The sequence below is a fragment of the Sturnira hondurensis genome, unplaced genomic scaffold, assembly GCF_014824575.4.
Source record: "Sturnira hondurensis isolate 20B ecotype Veracruz unplaced genomic scaffold, ASM1482457v3 Scaffold0003213, whole genome shotgun sequence".
Lineage (NCBI taxonomy): Eukaryota > Metazoa > Chordata > Mammalia > Chiroptera > Phyllostomidae > Sturnira > Sturnira hondurensis.
In genome coordinates this window covers 1,250,293-1,265,382 of record NW_028075844.1, presented here as the reverse complement: position 1 = coordinate 1,265,382, position 15,090 = coordinate 1,250,293, and the positions used below count along the sequence as shown (strand labels likewise).

Genomic DNA, 15,090 nt, shown 5'->3' with positions numbered 1-15,090 from the left:
ACGCGCCGGCCCCGCCCCAGGCCCCTGGACTCACTGCGTAGCGCTCCTAGGTCACGGTTTCTCTCTGAGAACGTGCGCGCGCACGTTAACGGCCGCGCGCACTGTTAACGGCGGTTGAGCCTCTGGGCGGTTTCGGGGCTGCTCCCGCGGGGGCGTGGGGTGGGGGAAGTTTGTGCGCGCTTGCGGGCTTTTGAGGTTGTGGGGCCGAGGTGGATAGCGGAAATCTAGTGGGCCCTTAGTTCATTCATTACGTTTCAGTTCATCTACTCTACCCAAAGAAATTTTTTAAAAAATATTTTATTTATTTATCTTTAGAGGGGAAGGGAAAGAGAGAGGAAGAGAAACATCAATGTATGGTTGCTTCTTGTGCATCCCCTGCTGGGAACTGGCCTGCAACCCAGGAATGTGCCCTGACTGGGAATCGAACCGCGATTGTCTGGTTCACAGGCCAGTGCTCAATCCACTGAGCTACACCAGCCAGGGCAAAGAAATCTTTTTAATAAAAAAAAAAATTCTGCCTGGCTGGTGTAGCTCAATGGATTGAGCTCGGGCATGCGTACCAAAGGCACATGCCTGGGTTGCAGGCCAGTTCCCAGTAGCGGACACATGAGAGGCAACCATACATTGATGTTTCTCTCCCTCTCTCCTTCCCTTCCCCTCTAAAGATAAATAAATTAAATCTTAAAAAAAGTTCTGACCCTTGTTCCCTGATTTAGACTTACAGCCTCCAGTGAAAGTTTATGCAGTCACCTCCTTGAATCAGGTACCTGTGCACTCCAGAGCTTGAAGCTCCTTGAAAGTATGGTCGATATGGTCCTTAAGAGTTGTACCCATGTCCTCTGATAATAGTTAATAACAACGTCTTAATCCTAACAATGTTATTTGTTGGCACACAAGAAGCCACAGACTGGGAGAAAATATTTGCAAAATATAAATCTAAGAAAAATAACTCTTGCAACTCAATAATAAAACAAACTCAAATCAAGAAACTGGGCAAAAGATTTGAATAGGTGTGTGCACAAGCCCTGAGGTGGAAGGAAGCTCAGCGAGATTGAAGAGCAGCCACAAGGCTTGTTGGTGGGAAAGAGCAAGGATTACGAGAGGCTGTGGTTGGGTAGAGGTGGGGTTGGGGGAAAGGTAAAGGGTCGGAATTTTGTTCCAATTCGTTAGGGAAAAGGTGGAGTTTCTCTGGGACACCTGCCAGTGTAGCATGTGGAGGAGGCAGTGGGAAGCCATTCACACTGCTCGGCCCTTGTGGGAATCTCTGTCCTAGGCTGCATAAACCAAGAGCACACATCTTGACACCTACATTCTGGAAAACATGGATTTGAATCTGAGTTCTATCTCTTACTCACAACGATGATCATAAAACTGCCACTCACTCTCAAAACCCATTGTCTTCTACTACCAAGGTAGTAAAATCTAAAACACCTGTGTACTAGGCCCTGGCCAGGTAGCTCAATTGGCTAGAAAATCGTCCTGATACGCCAAGGTTGTGGGTTCAACCTGAGGTTAGGGAACACACCAATGAATGCATAAATAAGTAGAACAACAAACTGATGCTTCTTTCTCCCTAAGATCAATTTAAAGAAATAAAATGTCCAGCTACTGTAAGGGTTTCAGGGATAAAACATCTGGAATATACCGAGAGTTTAATAAACAGTAGCTGACATTAGTATTTTGTGGTAAAGCCATGAATTAAACAAAATACTCTTCCCTCATCATCAGACTTGAAAATTGGAGGATTAATCTATCAAGGATAATCTCAAAGGCTCACTGTTAAGCACCCACACACACACAAACAATGGCACAGGGAATCCAAACAAAAGCAACACACAACATGCAGGATGACTTTTTAAAATTTATTTTTCATTTAATTTTTTTGTAAAACTTACTTATTTTTAGAGAGGGGAATGGAGGAGAAAAGAGAGGGAGAGAAACATCAATGTGTAGTTGCCTCTCACATGCCTCCACTGGGGATATGGCCTGCAACCCAGGCATGTGCCCTGACTGGGAATCAACTAGCAACCCTTCGGTTCACAGGCTGGCACTCAATCCACTGAGCCACACCAGCCAGGGCAGGATGATTTTTATGGTGCATCATTTGTATAAATTTTAAAAACATGCAGAAATGAAACCATGTCTTAGAAAGTAATACATAAAAACAGGAAAAAGGTTCAAATATGAGAATGATAAACATCCAATTTCAGGAGGGAGCAGTAACATCAGCAGAGTGGGGATGAAAGGAGGTAGGACAAGCCCGTAGGACCTTCAAACCCACTGGTCACATAGGTCCAAAGCAATACTGTAGTCAATGATCAGATTTGACTGAAGCAAGAGTGGGGTGGAGTGATTCTTGGTTGTTGTTAAACTACAGTTTATATTATACATATTCTTCACCCTCAGCTATTTTTCAGTAAGGCCTTTACCTCTTCTCCACTTCTGAATTTACTTATCACGTCTCCAGAGCACCCTCCCCTCATGTCAGCTCCCGAGCACAGGGATCTGAGTCTACTTTGCCCACTGCCAAGGTTTCAGCTCATGAACAGTGCTGGCACTTAGTAGGTATACATTTATTCCACGAAGCAGTATTTTTCTGTATGACTGAATTATTTAATACTAAACAGAGAAAACGATTTAACTGAGGAGCTATCAGGAGCTTGGTACCCACAGGGCCCTGGGACCACTGATGCCCATGGCCTCAGCTGACTTGTAGACTTCACTGGGTGCGCCAGTGGCCTTGTGATTACCCAAGAAACTATTTTCAAAAGTGCACTGCCCCTAAAGATGTGGGGTGAGTGATATGGCAGCTGGGATTTGCTTTAAAATTAGTTCCACAAAAGCATACAGAAGCTCAAGTGTGAGATCCTAAACACTGTATGATGGGAGCAAAAATATAAAACTGTATCTTCTCTCTCTATTCTGGGTTTAGATTTTAAGAATCTAAGATTCTTAAGATTATAAGATTTTTAAAGCAGTTTTGGGGAGGCTTGAAGGATGAACAGGTGGAGCACAGGTAACCAGGGTAGTCAGGGTAGTGAAAATACTGTGTGATACCATAATGGTGGATACGTGTCATCATCCCTTTGTCCAAACCCACACAAGGTACAACAGAGTGAACCATTGTTCACGTGTCAACACAGGTCCAACAGCTGTAACAACAGCACCATTCTGGTGGGGATTTGGTAATGGGGGAGCTGTGCAGGTGGGAGGGCAGGGGGTATGTGGGAAATCACTGTACCTTCCACTCGATTTTGCTGTGAACCTAAAAGTGGTCTAAAAATATGTTTAAAAAGGAGGGGAGGAGCAGCTTTTAAAAGCTTAGCTTGCTTGCCCTCCCAAAGAAGAGGGCACGGTACCAGTAGGTGATTGGTAAATGCTTGAAAGAGCTCATCTTTTCCAGGGGAGACTAGATGAAACTGACTGGGAGACTCAGGATCCATGACCTCATTTTAACATCCCTCCCACTAGTACCCAGGTTTCCCTCCCATCAAGCAGTACTCTGAACTGGGGAGAGCCGACAGAACCGCACCACCCCTAAGGAAAGGCACCAGATGAGGACAAATGCCCACTTTATTAGCCAACCTGCAGGGGTTCCTAGGGCCCACCTTCACAGATGGATATCAGAACAAATGAGCTACCTGCTCCCCAGCCCCTGAAGGGGGACCCTGAAGCAGGTAGGGAAGAGGAGATACAAGGACTAGGGCGAGAGCCTCACAGAGGCCTCATAAATACAAGGGGGTCCACTGGCCAGGGATGCAAAGGGACTGGGCAGCAGGGGCTCAGGGCAGGCAGCCTGTTTAGGGTGGCCCATGTCATGCAGCCTCCTGTGTCTGTGAGGACGCCCGTTCAGCATCCAGGCGGCATAGGGGACTGTCGTACACCATCTGCAGGTTCACCTTGTGGCCTACCAGCTCACGGATATTGTTGATGCCATATTTGATCATTGTTGGGCTTAAGGGAGAGAGGGAACAAGCTTTAACACTAGGTCAGGTCCTGTTCTCCTCTGATCAAAACCTCTGAGAGCTCCCACCTTTCTCAGAGTAGAAGCCCAAGTCCTCTCTGTGGTCCACAGGGCCCTGATCAACCTGCCCTATCACCTCCCTACCTCCTCACTTTCTCCCTGCAGCCAGAGAGGCCTCCAAACACAGCATGCTTCTTACTCCACTAGGACCCCAGAAGAGGCAAGGGTGTGTGCTACTTATTCACAGCAGAGAACACAGCCCGCAGCAGGTGCTCACTGAAGTTTCTCAATAAATGAATGAATGGATAGTGCTGAAGGTCTGCAGGTCCCCACACCTGGCGAGTCATCTAGGCAAAGCAGCCAAGCACCCGCTAAGTGATTTGTGCACTCACCGCTCCAGGGAGAGGCCCCAGGCAATGACTGACACATTCTCAGGGAGCCCCATGGGCAGCAGCATTTCAGGACGGAAGAGCCCTGAGTTCCCAACTTCCACCCACTTCTTCAAGCCTGTGGGGGCAGAAAACAATGTGGGTGATGTTGGGCCAGAGGCAGTGAGTTTAGAAGGCAGGGTGTGGGCTTGGCAATGAGGGAATCTGGGCTAAGAAGGGGCAGCCTCAGACATCCCTCCCTACCACAGTACCAGGTCCCACCCCGACCTTGGTGGTAGCTGAACACCTCCATGCTGGGCTCAGTATAGGGGTTGTAGGCTGGCTTGAAGCGCAACTGGGTAATACCTGGAAGGAAGACAAGGCTAGTGACCCAGACATCCTCCTGCAGTCTCACCTACACCACCTGCCCCGGCCTGCCTGCTCACCCAGCTTGGTGAAAAACTCCCGAAGGACGCCCATGAGGTGGCCCAGTGTGAGGCCATGGTCAGCCACAACCCCCTCAATCTGGTGGAACTCGGCCAGGTGTGTGGCATCCAGGGTCTCATTCCGGAACACACGGTCAATGGAGAAGTACTTGGCTGGCGTAAAGGGTTTCTGGGGGTGACAGGCAGGTCAGGCCAAGGCATGGGTCAGAAGGTAAGTATGAAGTCCCCTCCCTGTCCCCACACTGCCCAGTACTAGCCGTACCTTTTGGGCCAGACGGTAGAGGGCACGAGCACTGGCTGCTGTGGTGTGTGTGCGCAGCAAATTCTTCCGGGCCTCATCCAGCTTCCAATTGTACTTGTACCTTCAGGAGGAAATCCAGAAGTCCATGCTGATGTCCTTAGGTCCCCAGCTTCCTTCCCCACAACACCCTGAAGTCCTGGTCCTGCCTCACCCCTGTGAGCCATAGCCACCCTGGGAATGGGTCCGTTTGACCCGATGCACGTAGTCCATGGGGAGCTGCAGGGCCTCAGCTGGATCTGGGAAGGACAGAGCATCACTGAATCAATCATGTAGGATTTCTCAAACAGCCACTGAACAGAGGACAGATAATAACAGATGCGGCTCCCACCCTCACCTGCCGTTGCAGTCAGAGGGCATCCAGGAATACCTGAGTCAATCATATGCCTGTCTGCTGAGAACCTTCCACAGCTCCCACCTTACTGCTAGAAAAAGCCAAAGTCTCCTCTGTGGTCCCCAGTCAACTCCCTGCCCACGTCCCTCCCAATCCTAATTCTTCACTTCCTCCAGTCACAGAGCCTCCCAGCTGATCTGTGAGCACAGCAGGCATGTTCCAGCCTCATGGCCTTTGCACTGGCCATTCCCTCTGCCTGGAAGTTCTCTTCTCCAGATATAGGTCATTCTTAGCCTCCTTTGGTCTTTGCTTAAGCAAAGACTTAAAAAAAACCACAACCTACAAACCCTTAAAAAAAAACAAACCCTGACAGCTCCTCTTCCATGCCAATTTTCCCCATTGCATTTACTGCCACCCTGCATTACTGCAATTACAGCTTATTTAGGATTTATCACGTCTCCCCTCCCAGAATGCAGGTTGCATCAGGGCAAGGACTTCTGTCTCATTCATGGCTGTGACTCAGGTGTTGAAAAGAAACCTTGGCACACAGGAGGAGCTCAGCAACCATTTTTGTGGGGAGGTGTAAATTCTTGAGATCCCCTTTTAGAGACACAATTTTGGTGTGCCAGAAAAGCTCCACCGCTCACAAGCTGTGGGATTCTGAGCAGTATTGTTCCCTCTCTGAGCCCTAATGTCCTTGTAAGTAAGAGGGGCTGAGAGTATTACTTCCTGTAGTTGGCAGGATCATTAGAAGAGCAACTAGCCCTGGCTGGTGTAGCTCAGTGGATTGAGCACAGGCCTGCGAACCACACGATCACGGTTCGATTGCCAGTCAGGGCACATGCCTGGGTTGCAGGCCAGTTCCCAGAAGGGGACTCACGAGAGGCAACCATACATTGATATTTCTCTCCTTCCCTTCCTCTCTCTAAAGATAAATAAGTAAAATCTTAAAAAAAAAAGAGCAACTAGCATATAGGGAGTGCTTAGTAAGTCTGGGGTGCTGTGATAATTAACAATGGCAATGATGCAGTTGATCCCAGCCAAGTAGTGGGGATTTACTGGTCTCACCGGACATCTTCCTCCTGGTGGGAGAAACCACCACTGTGGAAAGCCATTCAATTTCAAACAGCACTAAGAACTGTTAAAAAAAAAAGTGAATGGGGACCAAGGCATGTCAGGAATGGGTTCTCTAAGGTGTCACATGCACATCTGACACCAGAGCCCTCCATGAAGATCCAGGAGAAAACAGAGGTCAGCAGAAGGCACAGCAGAGGCAGTGCCCTGAGGTGGTCAGGCGGGCAGGTGGAGTTTATTCTGTAAAAGGGTACACCACCCCAAAGGCTCTGCCCAGGCCCAGCACCTCTGATGGCACAGTGGGCCCACCCACCTCTCAGGAAGAAAGTGTCATGCTGGTCTCGTGCTGGGTGCTGCTGGGGCTGGAAAAGTGCATCAAAATTCCAGAAGGAGCTTTCAATGAAGTTGTCAGTTGGCATCTCAGTGAACCTGGTGGGAGATGTGGCCTGACTACCCTGCCTGTGCCCAGGGCTGGCTCAACCCCACCCATGGCCCCATGCTCACCCCATCTCCAAAAAGATCTGCCGGAATTGGGTGCGGACTTTTAGCAGGGGGTGCAGGTGGCCGCTGTCAAGGAGGACGCCATGGGCTGAGAAATTGTAGGGCTTGAAGGTCCGGTCCCGCCAGGAGCCACTGTGGATGGGGACACAGGGTTCGTAGGTCTGGTGGGGACTGTCCACCCCCACCAACCCTTGACCCTAGGGCTGCCCCTACCTGGAGATCATCTCTGGACTCAGATCCGTCTCCTGCTTGGAGACGCTGGTGCTGAAGGCACTGCCTTTGCTTACCCAGTAGGTCTTCAGGGTCCTTAGGCCAGAGGAGGGAAGGGGACATCACTGTCAACTTCTTCACCTGATCTCCCAAATGATGCTGACCCCAACACCACCCACATCACTATGCTTTCTCTTCTTTTTCTTTTTAACTTTTATTTGTTGATTTTAGAGCTGGGGGAGAGGAGAAGGGAATGAGAGAGAAACATCAATTGGTTGCCTCCCACGTGTGCCCTGACTGGGGACTGAACCCATAACCTAAGTACGTATCCTGACTGGGAATAGAACCATGACCTTTAGGTGTACGGGACAATGTTCTAAGCAATCCGCACCAGCTAAGGCTTATTTTTTTCCTGATATTTAGGGTCACCCGGAAATCCTTTTATTTGGCCTCTACCTATATTCTGAATTCATTAACTTATTCAATCAACAAGCACTTATTGAGAACTTACTGCGTGCCAGAGCCCATTCAAGGCAATAAGCACACAGCTGATACCTGACTGGTGTAGCTCAGTGAGTTAGACACTGTCCTGGAAACCAAAGGGTCACAGGTTCAATTCCTGGTCGGGGCAGGTTCCTGGATTGTGGGGCAGGTTCCTGGATTGTGGACCAGGTCCCTGGCTGGGGGCGTGCAGGGGGCAACCAACCTGTTTCTCTTCCTCTTTTTCTCCTTCCCTTGCCCCCTCTCTAAAAGTAAATATATAAGTAAAATCTTTAAAAAAAGAAAAGCATACAGTTAGGAGTGATAATAACAAGTAAAGCTTAGATAGATAAGGTTATTCTATTCTAGCTCTGTTCCAGTGAAGTCACCCCACAATCTTGTGAAAGGGGGCCATTTTATAGACGAAAAAACTGAATCCTAGAAAGATTAAGTGCTTAGCCACGGTCACAGAGCTAGTAAGTGGCAGAGCTGGGACTTGGACTGGGTAGCCCACCTCACTCAGTATCTGCTGAAAGGGGACACAACCCTGTGAGAGCAGAGAACCCAGCTGTCCAGGTCCCAGCATTCAATCAATTTCAGACAGTGTTTAGGACTGTGGAAGAAATAAATAGAGACTAGGAGTGAGTGGCTTTTATGGAACTTGCAGGGAGAAAAGGTAGTCCCTGTGATACATGAATGCTGGAACCTGCCTTGAAGATCAGCAAGATCATTCTTAACAGAGGCAGAGCAAATGCCAAGGCCCTGAGGTGGCATGAGCCTGGCCTGTGTGCCTGACAACTATAATGTGAAGAGGGGCTGACAAAATCATGGCCAAGTGTGGCCAGAATAGCTCTCCCTTCCCTTCTCCTATCCCAGGGCCACACAGGTGACATAGGTTTGAGCCTGGGAGTGGCTGCCACTCACACTTCAGTCAGCAGCTTCCTCTTCTTGAGCTCACTCTTTTCCTTTTCACTCAGCTTCTCGGCCTGCCCACTCTGGACCAGCTGGAGCCGCCGCTGCACCTCATCTTCCACGCTGTTCACCTGCCACAATGATAAGATGGATAATGGGAATAATAGGATGATGGTTGTGAGTGGCTGTGAAGGCCAGAGGTCTCCCTGCTCACCCACAGAGACTCACCACTCGGAACACCCGGGGCCCATCGGCAGCACTCTTGTCCACGCGGATCCATTTGCTGGACATGGCCTTGCTGAAGCCCACCTTGCCACTGGGCAGTTGCTGGAGGAGCAAGGCTGCAGTGAGGGGGCATAAGGGCCACCTTCACCCCATTACCTCCCTAGGCTCTGTCCGCCCCCCCATGGCCCTACCATGAGCTCACTCTGGGCCAGGCCCTCAGAGGGCACACTATGAAACACCCGGGCCTCATGGCTTCCCTCTCGGGCAATCTCCTCGCCCTCAGCAGTAAGCTCCCAGCGCTTGGTGGAGCGTAGCTCAGCCTCGATGATCTGCAGGAAAAAGAAGGCAGAAGCAGGGACAGGGTTAGTGCCAGGCTCCCTCTTGTCACAGCAATGGAGCCAAGGTCAAAGTATAACCCCTAAGGCTGGCTTCACATCTCAGCTGCCCCTCTTCCCAGCCAAGTGATCTCCCAGTTTGAGTCTTGCTGAGTCTCAGTTTCCCTTCTATGATACAGGGATAACAATAAATATGATTCATACTTCCCAGGGTGAAGTAAAGTACTATGAGTATTGCCTGGCAGAAGAGAAACTCAATCACTTTTGAACCTAGGAGAGATTTTTTTTTTAAACTTGGGGAAGACTTTTAAGGTCTCCGATGAACTGACTTGTCTTCACAGTTATGTGTTCCCATCTCAGGGCCTGAAGACTTGGAGAAAGGTCTTGGAGGTTCATATTACACATAGGAGCTTGAGGTTCCGTGATGAGGATGGGATTCAGGTCATACGGGCAGGGGCGAGGCTGTGCGGAGCCCACATGTCCTAGCTCCCCCTTCATTCCAATTCCCAGCTCTGCTCCTCACTTGCTATGTGACCTCAGGAAAGGTGCTCAACTTCCATGAACAAGTTTTCTTATCCATGAGAGCAGGGTGTGGTAGGCTCCACCGCACAGGATTGTTCTAAAGAGCAACAGAACTAATACAGAAAGGATGCTTAGCATGCAGCAAATGCTGCATAAATTCTATTGCTATTATTATCACAATTAAATCTCGCATTATTCGACCCTCTATGACCTACACAAATGTCAATTTCACATCAGTCAAGATACGGTCACCCCACACACCACAGCTTCAATCCCTTCTCCAAACTGACAGACTCGGGTATTGCAGCCTGAGCTCCTAATTTCAAATCCAGGTTTGACTGTCCCTTCTAGTGACAGTGATCCAATTACTGACCAGTATTTAGGAGTGGTCACATCTGCAAAATGGATAACAACGCTACCATCAACCTATGGTTATGGCAAGGATTGAATGACAAATAAAGCTGAAGCCAGAGTGGGACACAAAACGTAAGTTTGATAAATGAACAGCCCAGATATGTTTTCCATGTCCTCCATTCATGGATCCAGCCTCCTGGGTGGCCTACAGGCCCCTCAGCGTCCTCCTCCTGTGAATGCTCCATAAGCCTTCACTTATCCAAGTGGGGAGGCTGGGCTTCATTCATGCTCCCCTTGCCTTGCCATGACTCTCACTTCATTCCCTCTCCTAAATCACCTCTCCATTCCAGCTGCCATCCTCTAGTTGGGGGGGCATGTCTCTGCCCAGTCTCAGCCCTCATCTTGGATCCTGCCCCTACCAGTCCTTCCCGAGAGTGATGTAGGTAGCGCACACATCTGACTAGCTCCAGCCCCTGTCATGGTTCCCTACCACCCTGTGAGAGACCTGAAAGCCTTTGCAAATTCTAGCTCTGTGGTCTCTCTCACCTCTCACCCTCTGCCCCTCTAACCCCATATTGATCTCTAAAGCGCCATGGCTTTCCTCCTCAATGCAGAGACCCAACTCAGCTGCCACCGCCTCTGGGATTCTCTCCCTTCCCCCAGGCTGGGTCATCTGTTACCTCTGGGTTCCCTGAGACTCCTCCATTATTCAGGTCGCGCGAGTACCTACCCCATTAGACCGCAGTCTCCGTGAGGGCAGCGACTGCGTCTTTCTTGTCAACCATAGTAACGCCCCCGCCCCAACGTAAATCAAAAGACGTTTCCTGCTTGAGGAACGTCGGTGTACCCGGACCCTCACTTGGGAAATTCCCGACTCCCTGTCCTCGCATCCTGAATTGAACACTTAAAGTTACCCTTAACCAGGCCTGAGGGAGTTTGCCCGAGAGGTAGGCGCTAAAGTGAGGAGGCCCCGCTCACCTCGCCCAGCGCCTGCAGGCTCTTCACCGCGCCCACCACGGCCTGGTGCTCCACGCCCAGCTCGGTCGCCAGATTCGCGCTATCCAGGCCGCCATCAGCCGCCTCCAGCCGCTTCAGCAACACTTCCGCCACCGGACCGTCCGCCATGGCTGTTGCCGGATCGCTCAGTGTGTGCTGTCCGGGGCCAGAAACACCGGAACCGGAACCGGCTCCAAAACGACGGGAACCGGAACCAGCGCCGAAGCGTGCGCGGCCTTCTTGAATGTGGCTGGTAGGGTTGCAGGGCCCAAGGCCTCGCCATCTTGAGTGTGTCAATTGAAACTTAAAGCNGCAACACTTCCGCCACCGGACCGTCCGCCATGGCTGTTGCCGGATCGCTCAGTGTGTGCTGTCCGGGGCCAGAACACCGGAACCGGAACCGGCTCCAAAACGACGGGAACCGGAACCAGCGCCGAAGCGTGCGCGGCCTTCTTGAATGTGGCTGGTAGGGTTGCAGGGCCCAAGGCCTCGCCATCTTGAGTGTGTCAATTGAAACTTAAAGCATGGAAGGGACTCGGTGAGTCCTTACCTTGGCCTTAGGTGGCCTTGTGGTATCTGCTTGACTCGACAGGTCAAATTGATTGACCCGGAGGAGAGGATCAGAGCGTTGTCTTAAGTTTCATTCAATCCCACCTGCAACGGGCTGTATGACCTTGGACTTCCTCCTTCTCTTTGCCTTGGAACCCTTAACCTTTTTGGGATTGCCTTGCACTATAGAGCTAATCATTCTGCTGTTGTCAACTACTTTTAAATAATTTTCAAAGGGAAGCTTGGTAGGGACCATCCCCATTTATAGAGGGGAGAAGGAACCACCTAATAGTCCAGGTAGCAGCTAACCCTTGTGGACATCCAGCTGTCTAATTTCCTAAAGTTTTGGAGGAAGTGGAATAACACACCTGAAGCACTTAACACTGGGTTGGGCACACCCAGTGTTAAGTGCTTCAGGTGTATTATTTCATTTCCTCCAAAACTTTATGATGTAGATACTGATATAATCCCCATTTCACAGATGCAAAAGCTGATGCTCAGAGGGTGCTGTGATTTGCACGTGGCTCTACAAGGAGCTGGTAGAGATAGAAATCAGAAATTGTAAACACTCCAGATTCCACCCAACCCCCCCCCTCATGCTCTGCAATCAATGTCAGGGCAAGAATTCGTGGTCTAAATGCACTGGCCCAAAGATACGTAATGAGAGACACAAATGCAATCTTAAATTTTCTAGTAGCAACGTTAAAAACAAAATGGGTAGCCCTGGCTGGTGTAGCTCAGTGGATTGAGCGCGGGCCTGCGAACTACACCATCGAGCTTTGATTCCCAGTCAGGGCACATGCCTGGGTTGCAGGCCAGTTCCCAGCAGGGGACTCATGAGAGGCAACCATACATTGATATTTCTCTCCTTCTCTCCTTCCCTTCCCCTCTAAAGATAAATGAATAAATATATAAATTTTTTTTAAAATTAAAAAAAACAAAATGGATAAAATTAATTTGAATAACTGCTGTTCATTTATGACTTGAACACTTAACATTACTACTGAAATAGTTTACAATTTTCCATACTAAACCTTAACAATCTGACGTGTATTTTAATTTTTAAATATTTTTAATTATTCTTAAAATTAATTTTAGAGAAAGAAACATTGATTTACTGTTCCACTTATTCATTCATTCATTTGTTGACTTTTGCATGTGCCCCGAGTATTGAACCAGCTCCCTTGGCATATGGATATGATGCTTTAACCAAATGAGATACCTATCCAGTCCAATATGATGTGTATTTTATTTTATTAAGATTTTTTTTTAAGAGAGAGGGAAAGTGAGAGAGGGAGAAGCATCAATGTGCAAGAGAAATATCAGTTGGTTGCCTCTCATATGCCCCGAGTTGGGAACCTGGCTCACAACCCAGGCATGTGCCCTGTCCGGGAATCAAACCAGTGACCTTTTGGTCCACAGGCCTGCATTTAACCCACTGAGTCACAGCAGCCAGGGCTGGTGTGTATTTTACACTTACACTACATTTCAGTTTGTACCAGTCACATTTCAAATGGTCAGTCATATGTGGCCAGTGGATGCTATTAGACAGCCCAACTACATTCTAATCCCAGGTCTGCCATTTATGTCATACCAATCTCTTAATCTTGCTGTGCTTCAGTTTCCTCACGTGGATGGAGATATCATGAGTCCAGGTTATTGTGAGAATTGTGAAAGTGCTCACACCTCATGTACTATTTGTTAATACTAAATTGAATGTGCACTGTAGGTCAGGCACTATGCTAAAGCAGTATTCCTTTAGTCATTTAGCCATCGCAATTGTTATTTGAACCTAGAAAATAGGGAACTAATATTCCCCAATCCTGACCCTACAGTGAAGTCCTGATTTAAAAAAAAATTCAGAATTCATTTCTCAAAGTCCTGTCTTTCCTTCAAAACGCTTTCCTCATGTTTTAAAAATTTAATTTCTTCAAGCATCCTTCCTTCTGCCACAGATCAAATAGGTTTTAAGTCTCTTCTGTCAGGTGCTGCAGGGAACACTGGGGGATGGTGAAGTCAACAAGACAAGCACAGTGTCTGCCCTTATGCAGGAAGGGCAGACACTTATGTCCATTGCACTTGATAAAAAGGGAGGGAAGATAGGAGGGTCAGTGGCAGGCCTGGAGTTATCACCCCAGACTTGGGGCTTCTCCCAAGGCGGGGGCCAGGTTGGGCCATACTGAACACTATATGGGGGAGGGAGCAGAATCCCAATTTCTCCAAAACCCTTCATTTCCCCCTTTTCTGGGTCTCCACCATTAGTGGGAGAGCACCCCTTCCTCACCATCTTTGCGAAGATTCCCCAGCTCCTCCCCTTCCGAGATCCACTCCCAAGTTTCTAGGTCCAGGACCTCTTTGTTCAGTTTGGGAAATCCCCTAGCCCTTCTTCCTCAAGACTGCCCCACGCTAGCACTAACGAGATTCTGGCTTCAGAAGACTCTAGACTCAGGGGACTTACGCCTCTTCCTTAGACCTTATCTTCTCTACCATCTGTCTCTTTTTTTCCTCCCCAACGGAACCCCCTGCCCTCTTAACTTTAGCCGTTTAATTGCAAAAGCCAGGCCGTTTGTGGGAGACCACAAAGAGCGACCCCTTTCATTTACTGGCGGGGGTGGAAGAGGTTGGGGGAGGGGTGGTAAAGGAGAGGCAGGCTGCAACTAAAGGATTGCCCTAACCCGATCCTAGGAGTTACAGCCTATAGTCCTATCTTCGAGTCTCCTGGGCTTCCTTCCCTCTTTCCCAGGATATCCTTGAAAGTTTTGAAGGCACTTTTGCTGGGCAGCAGCTGCCAAGGGTCACTCCTCCTGGCCTTTCAAGAGCTCCTGTGACATTAGAGGCTAAGTGACTTGCCCCAGGTCACACAGCAGTAGTCTGCCAGGGTACCCGGCAATAGGAGCTGCATGTTGGAGACAGCTGGCACTCTCTGCTGGCCTGCATGACTTTGACGCCACGGTGAAATGTTAAGTGAAGCCTCAGAGCCCAAGCATCGGGTGGTTTCTGCCTCATCCTGGGGTGCAAGCGGTAGGAGAGAGAGGGAAAGCCAGAGACAGAGCGCGTCGTAGTGAGAGTTCCCCATATACGGATAGAAAACCTTGCCTATATCTCCCCGCAGAATGGATCCGAGGAGGTGAGGCTGGGGCTGGGGCTGGGGCTGGGTCCTAGTCATGCAGGGTCACACCTGCGCTCGCGCGAGTTCTTTAAATTTCCAGATCCAGAGCTACGCGCGCTGGCGAGGTAGAGGTTGGGCACGACCGCTGGTCACATGATCTCTACTGAGGGGCTCGAGGCCCCTACTTCACCAGTGGGCGTCTCCCACAACGCGTGGTCGACACTCATTGGCCAGTGGTGAGGCCAATAGAAATCGGCCATCTGGGAACCCAGCGTTCCTAGGCACAGCCTAACTTGCTGAGCTGAGGAAAGCCCAATGGAAAGTCAGAGTCGTGGCCACTGACCAATGAAAGGCATGGAGGGCGGGCCAAGAGGGAGGGCCAGGTTGGTTAGAGGGGCGGTCGTGTATAAAAA

The 15,090-nt window shown here is 49.5% G+C and overlaps 1 protein-coding gene and 1 long non-coding RNA gene across 4 annotated transcripts; both read right to left on the bottom strand.

The window, feature by feature from the left end:
* Positions 1 to 3,555: 3,555 nt before the first annotated feature.
* FARSA (phenylalanyl-tRNA synthetase subunit alpha) lies at positions 3,556 to 11,399 on the bottom strand. 2 transcript variants are annotated; one of them, XM_037041863.1, is made up of 14 exons: positions 11,339 to 11,399; positions 11,002 to 11,124; positions 9,004 to 9,141; positions 8,816 to 8,914; positions 8,600 to 8,718; positions 7,199 to 7,291; positions 6,989 to 7,117; positions 6,798 to 6,913; positions 5,231 to 5,315; positions 5,041 to 5,140; positions 4,779 to 4,947; positions 4,621 to 4,698; positions 4,357 to 4,471; positions 3,556 to 3,954 (listed from the first exon to the last, which is right to left on the bottom strand). In XM_037041863.1, exons 1-14 carry the CDS (start codon positions 11,360 to 11,362, stop codon positions 3,816 to 3,818), a joined length of 1,527 nt encoding a protein of 508 aa, XP_036897758.1. In that variant the 5' UTR covers positions 11,363 to 11,399; the 3' UTR covers positions 3,556 to 3,815. The 2 variants fall into 2 exon arrangements, with proteins under 2 accessions (XP_036897758.1, XP_036897757.1); XM_037041862.1 differs by lacking the exon at positions 11,339 to 11,399 and having other exon boundaries at positions 11,002 to 11,278.
* Positions 11,400 to 11,409: 10 nt separating this feature from the next.
* On the bottom strand, positions 11,410 to 14,892 carry LOC118984117 (uncharacterized). 2 transcript variants are annotated; one of them, XR_005065867.1, is made up of 4 exons: positions 14,660 to 14,892; positions 11,965 to 12,104; positions 11,878 to 11,897; positions 11,410 to 11,535 (listed from the first exon to the last, which is right to left on the bottom strand). It is a non-coding gene; the product is annotated as an uncharacterized LOC118984117 (long non-coding RNA). The 2 variants fall into 2 exon arrangements; XR_005065866.1 differs by lacking the exon at positions 14,660 to 14,892 and having other exon boundaries at positions 11,965 to 12,282.
* Positions 14,893 to 15,090: the final 198 nt, after the last annotated feature.